Source organism: the organism of the source record quoted next, unplaced genomic scaffold, assembly GCF_019419815.1.
Source record: "Pyrus x bretschneideri cultivar Hongxiangsu unplaced genomic scaffold, Pyrus_bretschneideri_v1 Contig14, whole genome shotgun sequence".
NCBI classification, from domain to species: domain Eukaryota; kingdom Viridiplantae; phylum Streptophyta; class Magnoliopsida; order Rosales; family Rosaceae; genus Pyrus; species Pyrus x bretschneideri.
The window spans coordinates 1,111,189-1,132,786 of record NW_025999435.1 but is presented as its reverse complement, the minus strand read 5'-3'; the positions used below and the strand labels follow the sequence as shown (position 1 = coordinate 1,132,786).

General features: G+C 36.3%; 1 protein-coding gene across 3 annotated transcripts; it reads left to right on the top strand.

Moving 5' to 3' along the window:
* Positions 1-10,104: 10,104 nt before the first annotated feature.
* On the top strand, positions 10,105-17,706 carry LOC125475189 (TRAF3-interacting protein 1-like). Of its 3 annotated transcripts, none has more exons than XM_048579608.1 (5): positions 10,105-10,438; positions 10,690-10,859; positions 11,389-11,620; positions 15,290-16,361; positions 16,659-17,706. In XM_048579608.1, the coding sequence occupies exons 3-5, from the start codon at positions 11,543-11,545 to the stop codon at positions 17,144-17,146; spliced, it is 1,638 nt and encodes a 545-aa protein (XP_048435565.1). In that variant the 5' UTR covers positions 10,105-10,438; positions 10,690-10,859; positions 11,389-11,542; the 3' UTR covers positions 17,147-17,706. The 3 variants fall into 3 exon arrangements, with proteins under 3 accessions (XP_048435565.1, XP_048435564.1, XP_048435563.1); XM_048579607.1 differs by having other exon boundaries at positions 10,690-11,296; XM_048579606.1 differs by having other exon boundaries at positions 10,690-11,620.
* The last annotated feature ends 3,892 nt before the right edge of the window (positions 17,707-21,598 follow it).

Below are 21,598 nucleotides of genomic sequence, written 5' to 3'. Positions count from 1 at the left end.
CGTCCGTGTGTTCCTTAGCTTGTTCGCATCAAAATTTCAGCAATTTCTATGCCACTTTCCAATATATTTTCAATATATGAAATGAATTTACTCATTTCATACTAATGAATTTAATATGTATCCTTTAAATATATGTACCGAAATGTATTATAGTGAATTTAATGTACCTAAATGAATTTAATGTATTATAATGTACTAATTTTTCCTAATAATTTTCTCATCACTGTGCCACTTTCCAATAATATATTGAAATTTTTGTAACATTGAAATTGTGATACATCATAATTTGAAATCCTCCCTATCATCATATTAGGTATAAGCTATACAGTATTAAGGTTTTTTTAATTGTTTTTCGGGTTGCCCCCACTAGAAGAAATTTCTAGCTCTATCCTGAATACAATAGTATCTAACGATTGTTGGCTGATGAGTCCATATTATACTATATATTTTACCCTAATCTTAGTTATAATTTATTGGTTATTTTGATAGAATTTTGATACTTTGCTTTATATTTTTAATATAGGACATTCGACATCCGTGTGTTCCTTAGCTTGTTCGTGTCAAAATTTCAGCAATTTCTACCAAACGGTTATTTTCTGGTGATTAAATAAAGAAGTAGTGCTCGTTGTTGAAAAATAACGTTTTTGGGCTTAAATGCACTTTTTGGAGCCCAAGATGACCTTGGATGGGTTTGTGGCTTTCTGGAGAAGTGTTCATAATAGTCTAATCTTTAAATCCAGCTATTTTGGGCCAGTTTTGGAGCTGATATGAGTCCGAAATGTAACTGTGCAGAATTTTGGACGAATTTACCAAGTCAATTTAGGATTATGTTTCTTAATTTATTTCAATTCTATTATGTTTCCTAGTTTTTAAAAAACATTTTCTAGTAAGAATTTTATTTTGTAGTAGTATAAATAAAGTTTTTTAGCCATTAAGGTTTTTTAGAGAAAAGGGAAAGGGAGAACGAACGCACTACTTAGAGAGCTTTTGACGATTCAAGTTTATTTACAAGGTGTTTTCTATCCATGTTCTCAATAATATTTTGTTTTATGGTTGTTGATAACTAGTTTTGGTTGCTAAGGTGAGGCCACGAGCCTTGGTAAGAATATGTGGTTTCTTTTCAATTTACTTATGATGTTATGTATGCATGTTTTGAATTATTAATCATCGGTTTAAACTATCTAATTGTCTTGATGATTAGCCACCATTAGGATATTTAAAAAAGTAATTTGATGCAATTTTGACTAGAAGGATGTCCCTAAAATTGACTAAGGTTTCTTGTGTAACATCCCACATCACCCAGGGGAGTGGATCATCTAAGCCTTATATGTATATTCACATCTCTACATAGCACAAGGCCTTTTGGGAGCTCATTGGCTTCGGGTTCCATTATAACTCCGAAGTTAAGCGAGTTTGTGCAAGAGCATTCCCAGGATGGGTGACTCACTGGAAAGTTCTCGTATGAGTTCCCATAAACAAAATCGTGAGGGTGTGGTCGTGGTCCAAAGCTGACAATATCGTGCTGCTGTGGTAGAGCGGGCCCGGGATGTGGTGGACCCCAGGTCGGGATGTGACAATTTGGTATCAGAGCCAATCCCTGGCCAAATGTGTGTTGACGAGGACGTTAGACCCCTAAGGGGGGTGGATTATGACATCCCACATCGCCCAGGGAGTGGATCCCCTTATATGTATATTCTCATCTCTACCTAGCACGAGGCCTTTTAGGAGCTCATTGGCTTCGGGTTCCGTCGGAACTCTGAAGTTAAGTGAGTTTGCGTGAGAGCAATCCCATGATAGGTGGCCTACTGGGAAGTTCTCATGTGAGTTCCCAGAAACAAAATCGTGAGGGCGTAGTCAGGGGCCTAAAGCGAACAATATCGTACTACGGTGAAGTCATGCCCGAAATATGGTGGGGGCCTGGGCCGGGATGTGACATCTTGTGGTTAACATGTATAACTTCTTAGGATGTACAACACGTCTTAAGGCTTATATGGTTTTTCAAAAGGTTTTCACAAAACTTAATGAGTTTTGCATGTTCACATTCGATCTGGACACCACGGACGGGTTACATGTTAGATATACGTTCTATGTTGGAGGTTCCAAGTAGGGCATGTTTTAAGAAAACCTAACCTTCAAATATGCATGTGTAAGTCATGAATAATTGGAAGAACTATGTAGGATTGTTAAGGTGACGGCGGAACCCTAGTGCTTAAATTTATTTTCAAAACTATTTTCTTTTGTTTTATTTACTTTGCCAATTTATTTAATTGTTTTTAATTAAATTCGTTTTTAATATTTTAGGTCATAAAATCAACCTCTTCTAAACTTTGTTTTCAAATAATTAATTAAGATTTGGTTTTAACATAAATTATTCATTCAATCCCTGTGAAAAACGATCTTACTTCAGCTACTATACTACGATAACCTTGTACTCTTGCAAGTATTTTTAAGTGTTTTTATCCCTACTTTTGCAGGTAATAAAAATCCCTATTATTGATTGCACGATGTACGAGGAACAGATAGAATGTGAGGATCTGGAAAGGATCCTCATCCCACTACTTTTATCAACGTGAGTAAACTAGCGCATATGATTAATTGAGAGAGAATCACAACTAAATTCAGAACAATTAAAGAGATAAATATTAACATCTAGGAATAGTCATAGCTCGCATGTGGCCTTTTAGCATAGTGGTAGAAAGGTGTTGAGCCATTGCATAACGGCGTGAGTTCAAATCCCATCAATGGCTAATCAAACATCTAATTTAACAAAATATATTGTTTGAAAAAAAAAATAACGGAATAGTCATATCTCATAAATAAACACCATTAATATTACAGCTCTCCCTAATTTTATTGTATTTTAATTTTCATATGTGTGAAATTACCAAAAAGATGATAACAATGTTATCAAATGGCCCATAAAAAATTGAAACATAAAATCTGAGAAATTATAAGAAGCCACATTCATCAATTAATCATTAACTTAGCATTAGATTCGGATAAAATTTTACATTGACTCACTAGTGATGATATATATATTTGTGACGAAATCAATACCTAATCGTAACTAACCTCATTAGACTAAAATAATTTCTTTATAAATATATAACCGTCATAAAAGTATTTTTGTAAATATCCAGTCAATTTCATTTGTCAAAACAAGAGACCAACAAAATTCCAGTCTTTATGGTGGGACACCATTTTTGGACTAAGTTTCACGCTTTGTGGAGCAACCTAGCTCATCCCACATGCATGTTTGGCACCCCTATTCAATGTTTTCACAAGGATTAGGGGCATCTACCTCATCATCCCTCTCAATTCTCATTTGGCCACATCTTTAAAAGCTACATTATTATCTTCTCTAAATTCCAAATGCAATACCATTCCTTATGTGGTAACACAATTACTTTACTCCTCTTGCTCACATGATCAATACTTTATTACCTTATCTCTTAAATCATAAGAAAGATTTTTTTAGTGTGTCTAGAACACGATTCGGTACATCAAATGTCATAATAATTGGTTGGATACATAAAAAAAAATTTCAACCACTTGTATTTTGACACTTGGGGTACCAGACTGTATTTTGGCACGCTAAAAATTTCTCAAATCTTAGAGAGATATCTGAATTCCTGTATACATACCTAATTAATGACTTTCGACCACTTGTATATTGAGACTTGATGTACCGGGTTAGAATTTTGGCGCAAGTAAAAAAAATCTCAAAATTTTCTCCCAAAAAAAGATCAAATTTATGAGAGAGATCTGAATTTTGGTACACATACCTACCTAATTAGGGATGAGCAAAATACTCATGGGTTTGGGTAACCATGGTTATCTACCCATTTAAAGTTCACGGTTACAGTTATGGATAACCGTTTAAACGAACAAACGGTTATGGGTATAACCGTTTATTCGTGAAATTTAAATGGGAGGTTATGGGTACTACCCGCAGTTATAACGGGTACCTATCGGTTATGGGTATTACCCGTTGTTATAACGAGTACCCATTTACCCATTTAATTTAATATATGTAAAATTTTAAAAAATTAAAAATTAAAAAAAAAAAACCCTAAATTTTCAATTTCTCCGATCTCAAACGCCCCACCCTCCGCTCATCTCTCCCTCCTTGTCGTGCTTCGTCCGTGGTTGTAAGCTTTTATGCCAAATCATGTTAATCTCTTGTGTTTTGATTTTGATATTGTTTGTATCGTTTTCGCCTATGATGGTAATATTTGGTACTTTTGTTACAATTTACTTCCGTTTACGCATAAAAGTACAACAAATCAAATGCAGGAAAGAACACAAATGAGTCAGTTTCATTGTCCTTACTACTTTTAGTAGTCTAACTTGTAGCACTCGCATTCATCTCCTTAGTTGCTGGTTTAGGTACTCACTGTATATTGCATGATGTGGTTCTGCATTGGATCGGATCTTATTGGCGATAATGGTAATGCAGAAGAGTATGTATACATACATAAATTCACATACGATCTTGTAATATCTGATCTTTAAACTTTGTAATTACTTGAAAATAATGTTATAGATACGAAGTCCTAATCGGTGCAAGTCTTGACGCATGCTAAAATGTACTTATAATGGTGTTTAATTGTCAAAAAACAAAAATTATGACAAATTTTTCTTTTGTAATTTTCAAGTTGTTAAAAAAAAAAAAAAAAAAAAAAACATGTAGACCGGTAGAAAAAGGGGTAAATGGGTAAAAAATTGATAAATGGGTTCAAAAATGGGTAAACGGGTAAATGGTTATGGTTAAATGGGTAAACGATTATGGTTAAATGGGTACACGGTTATAAGTATGGGTATAACTGTTTATGCAATTACCCAACAGGTAAACGGTTATGTAGGTATGAACATAAACAGTTATGAATAAATAACCGCGGTTACCCACCATAACCGTTGCCAATCCCTAAACCTAATGACAGAGGTCTCCAATCCAATAAATTCTCATCTTTTACCCACCTAGTCCGACAAAGTTAATGATCAAAATTTAAGGATGACTATGTTGGGGTTGTGTAGCTGGATATAAATCATGCATATGGATATACTTACTACCGCATTGAAATAAAATTACGATATCAATATAGATAGTTCACTATTCAAGCATGTATGCCTTTTGAAATAAAATTCCAAACTTGAATTCACTATGAGTACTACCCACCTCATAGGGAGTGTATGGTACGTAGACAAGACAAAATGGGATGGAATGGAATGGAGGTACCGTGCTGCGTTTGGTATGCGCATGCTGGAATGTGACAGTTGTTCGTTTTACGTTAAATAGGCGCGAGGCATAATGAAACAAAAACATTAAATACTAATTTACTCATGTTCTTTCTCTCCATGACGGCCATTCTAAAACCCCGAAATCTATGGCTTGACACTTCTTCATTGTTTCTCCACATTTCATCGATTTTCCCCAACAAAATTGACACCAAAAAATGCACAACGATTACTATAGAAGCTAAAACAAAAAAATTAACATTCCAAGATATTCAGATCATGAAATTGAACAATATTTTCTCAATTCATACACAAAAATCCAAAGCATTACACACACAATAGACAACACGCGTGCTTTCTCCAAAAGTAATCATAAAAGTCTAAATTGGAGGAATGACTTATATGAAACAAATTCTTTGTCACGTGTCGTCTTCTTCAATAATGCATGGTTATGTTCAAATTTTGTTGTTCATAACAACAAATTATTGAACTAAAACCCTCCTGCAAACGAAACACGACCTAATTCCCTCTTTAGGCACATACCACCTGCTCAAGCAAGTGAAAAGGTTACTTGGCATGCAACATTTTTTGGCTTTGAAGCACGGGCTCTTTGCAAGACATCCATTTTATTGCAAGTGGGCGTGGGGTGGCGTGAATACATAGACAACCCGGTCAGGGATGTGTTATTTTTTATTGTGCCGGAAACACAATATTGGTACAATAAACGTCATAATACAAGTAGGATATTGAAAATAATTGTAACCACTTATATTATAATACTTAATGTGTTAGACCGTCTTAGCTGCACATTAAAAATTTTCTCGACACACTAACCTTTTATATTATATCACTTATTATACTGAACTGTGTTCATTTCACATATATTCCTGGCAAGGAGAGTCTTTTTCAATTAAATAGGAAATGGATCCCTTCCTCCTAATCCACCAAATTAGGAAATTCGTGCTATTGAAAATTGATCAAACGACTGAAGTTATTAAAAATTTTAAAGTAGACCTCTATTTGTAGTCGTTGGATCAAATTTCATTGACATAAATTTCATAATTTTGTAGATTATGAGGAAGGAACACGGAGATGATCCATTTCCAATTAAACAAGCTGCTTCGTGGAAGCACCTCCTTTTGCAGCCATGGAATTTATAATGGTTTATGGTTTTGGAGGGAAGTGGTAGATCGACACGTGTATGGACAGATAGAAGGTGTGATTGGTTAGGGTGGTGCCACGTGGAGATGCAGCAGCAATAGGAGTTCAGATCTGCCGTAGAGAGAGAGAGGGGGGGAGGGAACCAGGGGCATGTGCTTGCTCGGTTGCTCCCTTAGTAAAATACCCAAATCCTCCTTTATGCGGCCGCGGTCTTCCTGTCCACACCCTCTCTTCATAGCGCGTGCTGCGTACGCACACCAATGACACCAAATATTCTAATATTCTCTGCATAAAATAAAAAAAACATTAATAAAAATGATTTGAAAACTTTGAATTTTAATAATAAAGACAAAATAAAGAGTAAAGTGAATAGTACTAGGATTAACTTTTTAGTGTAAAAATATGGTTTTTCGTTAAAATAAATAGTACCAGAAACTTTTCGTCAAAGTTCTATGAAATAAAAGATTAAATTAAAAAGCATTAGCCTATTTAGACTCCAAATTAGACCCCGGAGATTATGAAATTCATATAACATGGATTATGTTGTTTGTGTTAGGTTTATACTTATAATTTCATTTTTTACAGAATCATGCGTAAAATACGTGAAAAAACTAGTTTTCAGTGAAATTTATATATCTGATCTACTGTTTATATTGAACTAATGTTAGTACCTAAATGTTGGTATTAAAATGTATTATATTGAATTAATGTATTTAAATGTTAGTACCGAAATGTATGTACTGAAATATATGAACCGAAATGTATTAATATTAAATTAATGTAGCTAAATGTGTGTATCGAAATGTATGAACCAATATATTAGTACTGAAATGTATTATATTGAATTAATGTACCTAATGTTTGTATCGAAATGTATGCACGGAAATATGTATACCTAAACATATGTATCGAAATGTATTATAATGAATTTAATGTACCTAAATAAAGAAGACAAAATACATCAAAATATATTGTATAACAAAAATTAATTTATCTAAATGTTTACAACAAAATATATTACGATAAATGAAATAAAAATAAAAATTATAATGAAATAAAATTAATATATTAAAAATTAGGAAGAAAAAGAGAAATAATTAAAAAATCAAAATATAATTAAAAAATATGGTTATTAATGTATCAAGGGACTAAAATTAGATTTTGATCTTACTCATGGTTTTAATCTAAAAGTCATATTTACCAAGGATTAAAATGAAGTTTTCTATATTTTTTACTACTAGAGCTATAAGTCCTTTCATTGAGGCAAAGTAAATATTTTTAACTACTATAGGTTAAAGATAGGATTAAAAACAAGAATATATGTAGTAAAGCAGGAGTGGCCCCATTGAAAATAAGATGAGAGATATCAGTTAAGATGATTTGGACACATGAACCGAAGATTTACAGATGCTCCGGTTAAAATATGTGACTACAAAAGGGAGGCTTAGGGCAAAAAGGATAGACGAATACCTAGAAAGATTTTGAACTAGACTATATAAAAAAATATAGAGTACTTAAAGCTGACGAAAGACTTTGAGCAAAACCGAGCTCAATAGCTCTCTAGAATTCTTACATCCGACCCACTTAATGGAATATGTATCCTTTAAAAATTGTTGTGACATTTCTCTTGCAAAGGTCTGGTGTGTAAGAAATCACAACCATCTGGAAGGGGCTTTTTCCCTTGTGGGGAAAGAGAAGAACCCTAAAGGTAGTTTTATTCTTTACTCATTCCATACTAGGCATGAAATCGTTTGATAACACTTCTTTGAAGCTCACTGAATCGTAAGATTAATGCCTTTTAGTTTCTCGGATTTATATATTTTGCTTCTTGTCAAGTGTAACATGTTTCTATTATTGATTTATGTATCCATAAGTTATTTATCTCACAGTTGATTTTTCATGAATGGTATGGCCTTTCTCCTCTATCTTCTCATGGATTGTTGCTTATCTACTTTTCGTCTTGGCACTTCCGTTAATAAGTGTCTTATTATTGAGGTTACTTATGGGTCTTTCTTTGTGAATATTTTAATTTTGTGTTGGTGTGTTATTGGATCCTCTGGGTCTACTTTGTTAAAACCAGTATCTTCGTTGAAGATGTTGCGCAAAAATTCATGGTGTTATGGACACTAGCTGGTTTGTTGTCGGTTTATCTTTGGAGTCAGTGTTGCTTGTTGTCAAAGTGTGTTCTCATGTCCATTATATTCAAGGTTTTGTGTGTAGATGTTTTCATCAATAATGATGTATCCTTGGCTTTGGAGTGTCATCTCAATTCTTTGAGTTTGTGTGTGAATCATTCAAGATTTGGATGCATTCTTTTACTTATTCCCTCCAGCTTGTCTAGCCCCCAAATGCAATTGTACAATAACAATTAGTTTGTCCAAGTTGGTCTTTTATTTTATGTTAGAGTTTGTTTGGAGAGACCTTGAATGTTACCTCGAATGTCCTTTTTGATATTTGCATCTTTTCTTAAATTTATAATAAAAACTAACGTTTCGTCTAGAAAAAAAGAGAGCAAAGCTTGCCTATTTTAAATATGCTTACTTACTCATAAAAGGAAGTCATGAATTGGAGTAGACGAAAAAACGTGTATTCTCATTAATTGTTTTTTTTAACAAACGGTATTATCTACATTAAGGAAGAGGGGAGTAAGCTTAACCTCACAATAAGCTAGCAATAATATAGTTCAAATTCACCTTTGACGAGAATTGAACTTAAGACATCTCACTTATAAGTGAAATGGAATAACTAGTCTCGTAGTTGATTTAGTTCCTGATTTTTTTTTAAATAATACATAATCCATATCATTAAGAGCATTTCCAAAGGTGATGTCAAATATAATATGTCAAAATTTTATTTGATGGCTGATGTGGCAAATTGAATACAAGTGCTAAATTATCTTATTTTCCAATGGATGTGTCAAATATTTATTTTATTATTTTATTGAGCCTAGAGTTACATTAACTATTAAAAAAATAATAAAAAATAATTGTAGTATTTATTCTATTGGTTGTATATGAGACCCATGTATTAAAAAATTCAATTAAATATATTTGACTTTTTCTTTGTTTGCTGTCAAAAAAGGTAGCTAGAAAGTAAGGAGTTAAGTGACTCACATGCCACATCATATATGGCATATCCATTGGAAAACACTTAAATATCTTTTAATCCTATTTGGTATATTTGACATCTTATTTGAAGATGGTCTAAACATGTTATTAGTGTTGGGATTGTACCACAAACCAAGCCAAATTCCAAGTTTGGAAAGAAAGCATCCAACTGAAGTACAACTCAATATGATTTAAACTTCAAAAATTCAAACCAAGACAAGCACCTTATCACGCAACTTAACTTGGCATTGGCTTTTGACTTCTCTTTTTTATTTTTTTATTTTTTTTATTTTAATTTTTATTTTAAGCGATATTATTTATTCTAAAGAAGAGGGGATGAGTCTAGTTTCACAAAAGCCCACCACAGGGTAGTAAGAATGTGGTTTTAACTCACATTTGACGATAATCAAATTTAACCTTACACTTACAAGTGAAAATAAATACGATTTAATATTATTAAATCGTAGTACTAAATGACACCATTAGCCAAAGATTTGGAACCCAAACACTGCATCGAGAGCGTGGGACTTGATTTGGATGGATCATACTCTTTCTCTCTAAACCATGTGTTGCGTAGTGTTGGTCTCACCAATTTATGTGCTTCAATCCCCTTTACTGCTCTCCTTTTCTCTCTCTCCCTTCGCAATTCTCAACTCTCGCGTGTAACTTCCGAGCACAAAACAGAGAGCGCCCTCTCTCTCTCCTTTCTCTCCCTAAAAATACCAAAAATCATACGAACAATACACAGAGGCTCAGACTCGGACACCACCCATAATATACAAGCACTACAAGACTCTGAGAGCAAAACACAGAAGAAATCTGCTACCTTTATCATCATCTATCCCATTCTTCTGCTTCTTGTTGTATCACTTATCTTTAGAGAGAGAGATCCTCCTCTATCATTCTGCATTGCCCACTTTGCAGTGGACGAGGTAATCTCACCAGTTATTTATCAAATACCCATAATTCAGATTTCGCAGATTTTCTCATTGAAGCTTTGAATCCACTATCTTTTGCCCTTTTGATCGGTATCCACGAAATAAAAATTGAAATTTTAAAGTGGGTCGATTCTCTTTTCTTTTTTCTTTTTGAAGTTTTGAATTTTTTTCCCTTAATTTTTTGTTTGAGGAGTGGGATTAGGGTTTTTGATAGTTGGTGTTTCCTTTCTTGGTGGATTTTCTAGGGTTTTTGTTGGATCGCAACTGGGTACTGCTCCAATTCTGCAGTTTTTGACAAATTAGGGTTTGATCAGTGCAAGGAACTGAATAGTATTGGGATCATCGTGGCCCTGCATCGAATGAGCATAAGCTCCGATCTTTCGGGGAATGGAATTGTGTATTTGGCAGTGCTGGGGTGAGTACATGAACTCAGAGATTGCATAGAATAATGGAAAGTGTTGTTTTTCTGAGCATGGAAGAAGATTGCACATATTGAATTCGGTACAGGAGTGATCATAGACTTGCCGAATCGTTATTTTGAGAAAAGGGCTTCTGGGTTTTTGCTGCTTTTACATGCTTGATCTTCAGCTGGGAATCAATCTTGTTTTGTTATTTGGTAATAAGGAGTAGCTGATGATACTGTATTGGCCCATAAGGCAACACAGACAATTAGGTTGCGGTGGACTGTTTTTTGTTTCTCAAAAAACCATTCGGGTTAACTTAGTTTGAACAAAATTCTTGGTAGACAAGCTTTTGGAGTAGTTAGTTCATGGTTTTTGTTGGATTTTAGTTCATATTTGTGTTGCAGTTGTTTCTATTGAGGTGGTCCTGTGCTGAGCCTTGATTTTTCAAGTGAGTTTGGTGTGATATCTCATTTACCTTCCTGCACATCTATGTGGAAAGGATTAAAGGACTGGTTGAAGTGACTGAGAAGCTAATGGCAGGTTTTTGATGCTGGGAATGAATGCGGGGACATGGTGCATGGACAGGAGCATAGTTGCTGGTTCGTTCCCTTTCTGGAACAGTGCTGTTGGAAACTAATTCAGGAGTTTTCTTCTTTGGAAGATACTGGTTTTTGGTACTGTCAGGCTTTATGCAATGTCGCGCTGCTTTCCATTTCCTCCACCTGGATATGAAAAAAAGGCTAGGACAGATGATGTGGACTTGCTGAACAAGGTTAAAATTCTTTCCTTTTATTTTTTCATTAATATCTTTTAATTCGTATAGATAATAGAATTCATTGTAGTCATGATTTATCAAAAAGATAAAAAACGGTAAAATGAAATAATCATTCGTTAGGCACAGTACAATTGAGTTCCAGCAGTTAACTAGTATGGCTTACTCATCGATACGCAAACAAAATAAGCATCGTCATGACTGCAGATTGTCTATTTCAATAATGCTGTAGTTTAGGAACAAATATAATTAGAAAATATGAAGTAAAGTTATAAGTGCCAGTTTGAGTCCAGTAATTGCTGGGCAAAACTGGTCCTTTTGTCCTGATTTCTAATCAATTCATTTGTTGGATGCTTTTCTCGCCTGCATGTTGAAGTCCAGTAAAAATAATCTTCGTCATTTGCCAGTTAGCGACTATTAGGTTGATTTTTTTTTTTTTTTTTGTACCCAATTCATGTTCGAGTCCTGCTCTTACTAAGGATTTATGGTTACCCACCTTTGGATTTGATATCAGGGGCAGAGAATAATTGGTGCTGCTTTTCATGTTTAATTCTAAAGCTTTGATATCAAATCTAAGGGTTAGTGACCATGCATTCCTTCGTCACCTGGTGACCAGGAGAACATTTTCTATTCGTGTTCAGTGGGGCCATGTTGAATCAGCAATAGATTACATTACTCTCTAAGTTGGAACAGTACTCTGAGGCCTTTTTCTTTTCTAGTGCTAGGACTATCAGATTGCAACTCTATCTTGATGGTATGTTTTGATGCATAAACCGAGGTTATACTGAACAATGGGGGTCTCGCTTTATTTAAGGAGTCCAATACAAATCACCAGCTAGTCAAACATAGTCACGTCATATTTGTCCAGCCCCCAGTTTCATCTTATAGGCCTGAATTATTTCTCAAAGTGGAGCCAATACTTGTGACATTATTCAGAGGAGGCCTAGTCTGGCCCAGCATTGATGCATCATGTGCAAAAAAACCTGAAAGTATAGAACTTCCATTCCTCGACGTATGATTTCATTAAAGCTTGGCACACAAACTTTTTTTGGGAGCTCGTGTGATTTGGTGATACCAAACTTATGAATGTGTTTTTGAGAAGTCATAGGGTTCTGAAAATATTAGGGGTACGAATCTGAACGAAGGTGAAATGGTGGAATTTCTCTACTTGCTGCGTTTTATTGAGTTTTAGTAGGGGCAAGAAGGCAGAGTTATATAGGGGTGTTTGGTTCTCGCTGTGATTTGTGTGGTTTGGACGGAAAGAAATAAAGGGCTTTTGAAGGTATGGTGGAGTAGGGGCTGAGGAGCTATGGGATAACGGGCCAGTTTTGGTATGCTCTTTGGGCGTCTGTCTCTAATGAATTTGACTTATTCCTTTCTTTACTAACTTGGCGAGGAGTCTATGATGTTGTAGGCCTGCTAATTTTTTCAGATTTTAGGAGGGTTTTGTTTCCCTCATGCATTTCTGTTTTCCTTTAGTGGTGTTGTTTTATTGTCTTTGTTGCAATAAAATTGGTTTTTTTTTTTTTTTTTTTTTTTTTTTTGGCAAAAAGAAAAATTTAGGGCGAGGAAACACAGAGATTCTGGGATAGAATTTGTTTGGGAATCAACAGGCTCAAATTTCCCGGATTTTCGGAGAATGTTTTTTGTCCTTATTCACGTGGAGTGGAATTCACAAATATTTTAAGTTCTCTCTCTCTCTCAAGCTTAGATTTTTTTGCTATAATTATACTCAGGTTACTATTGTACGTTGTTTCTGTATGCTATTATGGACTGGTCGGTCGGGGTTTTTCCACTATATTTTCGATCCTGGGCATATCAATAAAATCTTTCCATTTCTCTTAAAAGTAAAACCAAGGAGAGAAAAGAAGAACATGAAGAAGCAGCACAAGAATGTTTTCCACAAAGAACTCTAGGATATGTCACATTAGCATTAGTGTTCGTTTTTGAATCTGGGCATCTGATGTTGGCCAAGTAAGTTCCAAAGCAGGGAAATACGGAATGGCTAGATATGCGTATGTTATTTGATAATATGCTACCATTTTTTTCTATTTGAGTTTGTATTTTCTAAGATTGAAGACCAGTTTTGGATAAAACAATGGTTCTTGTAATTGTTGGCTAGCACAATCTTCTGGTGCTGAAATTTGTATGCCGTCTTAAAGCCTTCGCAGAGATGGGGAGAATGGTTGTTGACAGAATTTTAGAGTACAAATTGGCAACTGGATTTGAATTATAGCAGACAGAGAGTTGTTTGTAAGGATGCCAGTTGGGTCCGGCTATAATTACTTTGAATTGTTGCTCTGAGCTTATCGTGTCAACCTAAGCCTAAATGTCTTTTGGAGAAAGACACGACATTTTATTACTTAAGCCTTTTACAACTTTGGTATATGATTGAGGGTCACCATTTGACATTATGCTAGCCTGCCATTGCTGGTGGTCATTTCCATTGGTTCCGTGATTTTCTTTTAAACCAAAATTTGGAATGATGTGTATTTTTATTGTTCTTTTTTACTTTGTGATTTGGGCTTTTATCATATTGTACATTCTTCCTCTTTTTCTGTTATCTCATTCCGTATTTGCTTGTCATGATCTCTTCATCCTCCTTTCTTTGTCCTGTGAAGTTTGGATTGCTGATTTTTTTTATATGGTAGGATATGATTGATGACTGGGAGATTGGAGAGTATGGATAATTGTTAACTGTATTTTGTTTTGGACACTGCATAGGAAGTTGGCTATGAACCAAGGAAGTTTCCTTGTATTGCTTGTCCTTTATCTTGGTGATAATGGTTTTTTGATGATCAGTCTTTTGTTGTTGGTTTGTATTTAAAACGTTCTTTTTCCTTTTTGGTTGTTTTTCCTGTTTTGCTTGTCTTGAACTTTGGTTTTTTGGTGGATTGCCTTTGTATGTTCTGCACCATCTTGTAAGCCTTAAGTTCTTACTTTGTACTTTACTGTCTGTTTGGCTAGTTCTTTCTTCTCCTATATAAGTTCTGAAATTTTATTTATGAGGAAACAATCTTGTGGTGGTTCTCATGTTGCAACAATTTGGTGAGTGGCAGTTGTTGGCTTAGTACAATTTTGTGGTTCTGATGCAGTATAGTGACACTGCTTTGTAAATGTCATTTAATTGTAATTTCTATTACCTAAAGAATGGTCTTTTTTTTCTCCCCCCCCCCTCTCTCTCTCTTCCGATTATGCATAAAACAAGTGTTTTTTTTTTCAAGCGAGTGATGGTAGGTTTGGAGATTTCACTTTTCGTGTACCATTCACAGAATGTTTTATTTCTCCAAAAACTATGCATTTGATAGCTTAAGAGCCAAAACTATTTGAAAACTGCAAACGTTTGTTATCCTTTGTTCTTTTCTGGTTTTTTGGGATCTTTTGAAAAGGAATGCAATTATCTTTACGGGTATGGGGGTACGTTTGGAAGGTGGACATATCAGTAGACATCAGTATTATATTGTTCAATGACTGAAAGAATTCACTCAGGTTTAGATTTGGTTGTATTTTGTGGCATTTCTTGCAGGGCAGTCCTTATTATCTATTTATTCAGTATGGATTCTTGAAACCTCCTTATTTATTTAGTTATGTATCTATTAAAAAAGTATATATGTTTATCTAGATTATATATCCTTACCTGTTAGTCTTTTAACTTTTCAACAATTACAGGAGAAACACAGAGAAAAGAAACCTAAAAAGGAAAAAAAGGACAAAGAGAAGAGAGAGAGTACAGACAAAAGTGATGGAAAGCATCGGGAAAAGAAGGACAAGAAGGAAAAAAAGAGAGACAAAAAGAAGGATAAGGAGAAAGATAGGGACCTGGTTAAAGACAAAATTAGTACTTCAGATGAGAAGAGAGTTCCAGGAAAAACAGAGGGTCATGGTGAAGAGAGATGCATTCAGAAAGAGTACAAGGGCAACTGTTTTGACAAGAGCTATGCAGGGCAAATTGGAGGTCATCAGGCAGAGAAACTCACTCAGTACCATCATCTGGCTGAGCAAAACCAGAATTCTGTATTGGTGGAGTTGGGTAGGAGGAGTAAAGATGAGGCCAGGGCAACTGGTAACTATCTCGCTGAGAAGATTACTGAATCACACCGAAAGAGGGATGACATTTTGTCCGAAATTAAGGAAAAGAACAAGGACAGGAGAGTTGATGACAGAAGGACAGATGGGCAAGGTGTCAGGGGTGCAGCACAGGTTGGTGGGAACACGATGGTTCAGAATCTTGTTGGTATGGTTGAACCTAAAGTTGAAGGACTTTCCAGACCATTGGCAAGCAATGTGGACAGAAAGATTGACGGAAAAGAAAAGGCCAAAGAGAAGGAAGGTGATGATAAACGAGGTGAAAAACGCAAGGACAAAGATAGAGAGAAGAAAAAACAAGGGAAAGACAAGGACAAAGATAAACAGAAGAAAAAGGAAACGAAAGCAAAAGAGAAAACTGAATCTAAGAATGGAGAGCCAGATAAAGAGAAGAAAAAGGAAGCGAAAGCAAAAGAGAAAACTGAATCTAAGAATGGAGAGCCAGATAAAGAGAAGAAAAAGGAAGAGAAAACAAAGGAGAAAAATGAAACTAAGAATGCAGAGCCAGATAAATTAAGACAGAGCGATAAAGAGGATCACATAGATTCCCATAGTGTCGTAACCTCCCAACTTCCAAAGGACAGCAACAAAACTGCTGGCACTGATGGAAATCCGAAGAAAAGAAAGGACATACAGACGAATGGAGTTGTGCATGGTGAGTTCTTTTTTATGACGCTAAGTATCATCGATGGAGCCCAATCATGCTATATGTAGTTGTCTAACACAAGTTGGGCCTCTTTTTGCGTACAACTAAGGGAGGTTGTAGGTGCACTTTTTTGAACTAAAATTGGATTCTGCTATCCTCTGTTTCCTTTGATTCCGAATATTAATGTTTTTCAGTTTGGTATCAGTCAATTGGCAGTGCTCTTGAATCAATTTTGTCAAGCAGGTTCAAACTTTTGTAATTTTAACTCTTTGCCGACTAATGATGCTTCCTTTTCTGATCTTACAGCCAATGATATTAGGCCCAGTAAACTGTTGAGGCCTTCCTCTTCCTCTCATTCATTGCTTGTAAATGGAAGAACATTGGAACCTTCCCAAACTTCCATCCCATATGTGTCAGATAGGCTGGGTGCAGCAAATAACATTAAGGTGGACGTTAAGGACTGCAAGATAAATGGCATTGTCGAAGCTCCGTCATTGGCTGTCTCCACTGCAAAGCTGACATCTACCGCTACACAGGCTGTTCCTGTTGCTGAAGCATGCATGAGACCACCCCATCCGGATTCCAGATATCTAAGCCATGTTTATATGGTTCCGAAATTGGACAAAGTGCCTGATCATGATGATCAAGATTGGTTGTTTGGGTGCAGTGATGCCCAATCAAAGAGACCCCAGGTGGAATCTTCACGGGTTGCAGAGACACCTGAGGTATGGTCAGAGGTTCTACGGATAGAGTCAGCTGATGTTCATGCTCTGCCGTATGTCATTCCATATTGAACAACTCAAATGGGCATGTTTCACCTCGCAACTCTGGTTCGGGCAATCCGTTGATAGTTGATAGGACCACACTAAATCGAAGCTACAAAGGCGTCTGGGCACCTTTGACGGTTCTGAGTTTTCTAGCTGCATTAATGTGATTGCAGTATTGCAGTGGTCATGACTCAACACGTCTCAAACACAAATGTCACACTCAACACGTCGCGGGACACACACAACACGTCATGGCATGCTCCGGGACGGGGCTGGCAATTTGGATTCAAGGGGCGGTTTTCCCCAACAGCTAATTCATTCAAAACGGAAAGTTTCATAAACGCGACGAAGCGTAAGGGGTGCGTAGAAAGGGAGATAGATACATATAAGGCTTGTGCATTTTTTGTTGTCATTTGGTTAGGAGCTGAGAAGCTCATCCTAATTGAGCATTTAAGAGAACTAGATGTGGTATTATTTGCAACTCCACCACAATTTTGATTTGTAACATAGAACAGCTCCTATTTACATAAGTTGTAAGATAGAAGAAGGAAAGGGGAAAGTAGTTGCATAATTCGTTTGGCCTCTCATTATTGTTCTTCCCCCATTCAGTGTTTCCATATTTTTGTATTGGTTTCATGTTTTTGGTGGAGGGTGGAGATTGTGATTAGTAACTCGCATAATGGGTCGGCCATAAATTACAATTGTACTCGTTATTCAAGAAAAACAGATTAAGACCTTATACTTACAAGAGTCAAAATAACTGATTGTGATCAATGATCGAAAAGTTTGCTTAAGTTATTTGAGTCCTTGACAACCACTTTTCAGCGTGCCAAGAAAACGGTCCGATACACCAAGTGAAAACAAATTTCAACCAATTGTGTAATGACATTTGGCATAATAGGCTGTGTTCGCGGAACACCAAAATATTTCTCCAAATAGAGAGCAATATTACTAGATTATAGTATTAGTGGTGGTTCTTAATTTCACTTTAGAGAGTTTATAACATGAGCATTTTTGCTCATCACCATAAACTAGTGTATGCTCACCATACACCTAGTCAATTGACAAATATGCTTCCACTTAACTTTGGTTAACTTTTTTTTATTTTTTTATTTTTATTTTTTATTTTTTTTTAAATTTGAAAAAGTAACCTTTAATGTGAGAGAGTTAACTAGAGTTACGTGAAATGACACGTGTCAATTGATTAGCTAGTAGTGATACTTTCCTGATATAGGTTCTTATGGGAGTGTCTTCCAAATTACCATTCTTCCTCTGATTTTTGATAGATTTGGGCCATTTTGTTTGAAGATCATTGCTTCATGGTCACAGAGTTGCTATGTTTGGCAGAGATGAAACAATATTGCGTTGATGAAGCCAATTCATTTGATGTCTTACCGCTTAATCTGAGGAAGTCACTGATTGCACAGACCCCTTACCTCAAGGACGTCACTTCCCTGGTGGCCAACAATCTCACAAGTTCTTTGAAATTGTTTGAGAGTGCATGCCGTATTGAGCCACATATTCAGAAGCATGGTGCTGCTGCTAGTGCCATAGAGAGTAAAGCATTCGTGATCAAGAGTTTGAAAATGGGTGTGCATGAAAATGGAGTTATACTGCACCAAACGCTTCAATAATTTAATTCAGTTTAGTCCCTGAAGCTAGTCCAGTCTGAGATAGTCCGATGCAACAAACGCACCCCAATAGTATTCTTGTGCAACATATTAGTAAGAAGCCAGCTTCTAGCTCATGTTGTGGTTTCCATCCTTAAAGAGGCAATAAATGGTTGTGACATCCCACATCGTCCAGGGAAGTGATCCTTAAATGTATATTCCCATCCCTACCTAGCACGAGGCCTTTTGGAAGCTCACTGGCTTCGGGTTTCATAGGAACTCCAAAGTTAAGCGAGTAGCGCGCGAGAGCACTCCCAGGATGGGTGACCCATCGGGAAGTTCTCGTGTGAGTTCCCCAGAAACAAAACCGTGAGGGCGTGGTCGGGGCCCAAAGCGGACAATATCGTGCTACGGTGGTGGATCGGGCCCGGGTTGTGGTGGGGGCTCGGGCCGGGATGTGACATTGGTATCAGAGCCTATCCCTGGCCGGAAATATGCCGACGAGGACGTCGGGCCCCTAAGGGGGGTGGATTGTGACATCCCACATCGCCCAGGGAAGTGATCCTTAAATGTATATTCCCATCCCTACCTAGCACGAGGCCTTTTGGGAGCTCACTGGCTTCGGGTTCCATAGGAACTCCGAAGTTAAGCGAGTAGCGCGCGAGAGCACTCCCAGGATGGGTGACCCATCGGGAAGTTCTCGTGTGAGTTCCCAGAAACAAAACCGTGAGGGCGTGGTCGGGGCCCAAAGCGGACAATATCGTGCTACGGTGGTGGATCGGGCCTGGGTTGTGGTGGGGGGCCCGGGCCGGGATGTGACAATGGTTGCTAGGGGTGGGCAACGTTTATGACATGCGGGTTAACTACATTTATTTCCCCATAACCGTTTAAGCCCTTAATTGTATAACCGTTTACCTGTTGGGTAATTGTATAAACGGTTATACCCATACTCATAATCGTTTATAAACGGTTAACCATATCGATAACCGCATACCTATTTTACCGTAACCGCATACCCATTTTTACCCATTTACCTTTTTTTTTACCTGTCTACACATTTTTTACCCATTTATAAGTACATTTAGCATGCATTTCCGTATTTTACGAATCAACCTTTGTAGAAAGAGGTAGCAACATATTTTTTATTTATTGATATACTCGTCTGGCTGGTTCATCACCACACTCACATATACCGTCTGAATATTGGATCCTTAGATTTTTGGTTATTGAACTCCAAATTTTCTTTCTTCTTCCATCGAAACTCATAAGAGTTTCATCTCAATGATTAGTTTCAGAGACGGAGCATTGTTTTCTAAAACAGAAATATGATAATGTCAACTTCGAAAAGGGCATATTTGGAACTTGAGCAAGACATAAACGAGCTTCACTAAAGTGCTTCGACTTTTCCAAATAATGGAGGCCCCATTTTCCCACCCAGATTTGTTAGAAGAAGGTTGGGGCAATCATATAAGAAATTCATCAGGCAAAACTAGTGCAAAATTTCCACTAGCATTAATATTAAATGCACAGTTAACCTCAATTAACCATACCCGATGAGTATTTGCGCATCCCTAATGGTTGCCCAACTTCAGTGGCTGACACGACTCCAGGGTTGCTTCTAAAAGATGTTGCTTATGGTGCTGCTGCATATGTTTATTACGAGCTCAAAAATTACCTGAGCTTTGAAGATTGGTTTAATAACGCATTCTTCCTCGTGCTCTCAAATGATTATCCAAATATGCGTCTCATCCATCTGAAAGTTGCACTAATATTGGGACAATGAGTTTCTAAGATTAAAAATGAAGTAATGCTAGAGAGATTAAATTTATAAACTAAATAATGTGTCAACAATAGAAATAAGTACGTTTATCAACGTTTAAGTAATAAACCAATCATCAAAGCCAATTTATTTAGCTTTGATCAGATTGCTACAGGGTAAAGACTATGATGATTACAAGGCCAAGTTTCTATAATTTCCTTTTTAAGTCTCGAGGACAAGGCAAATTTTCAAGGGGGGAATACTGTTTGAACCCAAATATGACTCAATTGCCTTGATCGGTGATTTAGAGAGTTAATTGAAGGTTTTATGCTTTAGTTTTGTTATTAAGCATTATTAAAGAGAGCATTTTTGCTTGCCATCACAAACTAGGAGTGGGCATGGGTTGGTTTGGGACAGTTTTGGGCCAAAACTGAAACCAAACCAACGAGCTGGTTTAAAACCGATCAAGTCATTTAAGCGAAAGTGGCAGGTTGATTTAAGTTGGTTCTCTATTTGTGTGAAGACGAAAATATATAATAGATTTCTCTTTCAAAAGCTACAGAATGTAACACCAATACGAATGATTGTTCAAAGGAAAGCACAAATGAAGCAACCCAAGGAGAGCACCAAAGCAACAGCTGCCCATTCTCCAAATGGTGCCCCTTGTTCTTCTTCACAGGGACTCTTAAATTAATTAGATTTTGTTTTCAAGTGGTGGAAATACGGTAACTCATAAATAAAATTAAATATATGCAGATCGGTTCAGTTAACCGTATTCTAAGAATTTTGGGAATTGATTAAGATCGGTGCGGTTCAGTTTAACTATCGAAAATTAAAATTAAAAAAAAAAAAACCAAACTGTCAGGGCGTTTCAGGTGGTTAAGTAGGATTCTTTTTTTTTTTTTTTTTTTCAAATGCCCAGCCTTACCATAAACTATAATGCATGCTCATCATACATCTAATCAGTTGAGGCATACGTGTTAATTGATTAGGTGTATGATAAGCATACATCATAGTTTATGATGCCTAGCAAAAATGCTCCCACTGTCAAATATGCCAGCTGGCATTTTAAGGTGTGGAGTCCGTATAAAAGGAGGGCAGCTCCCGGAA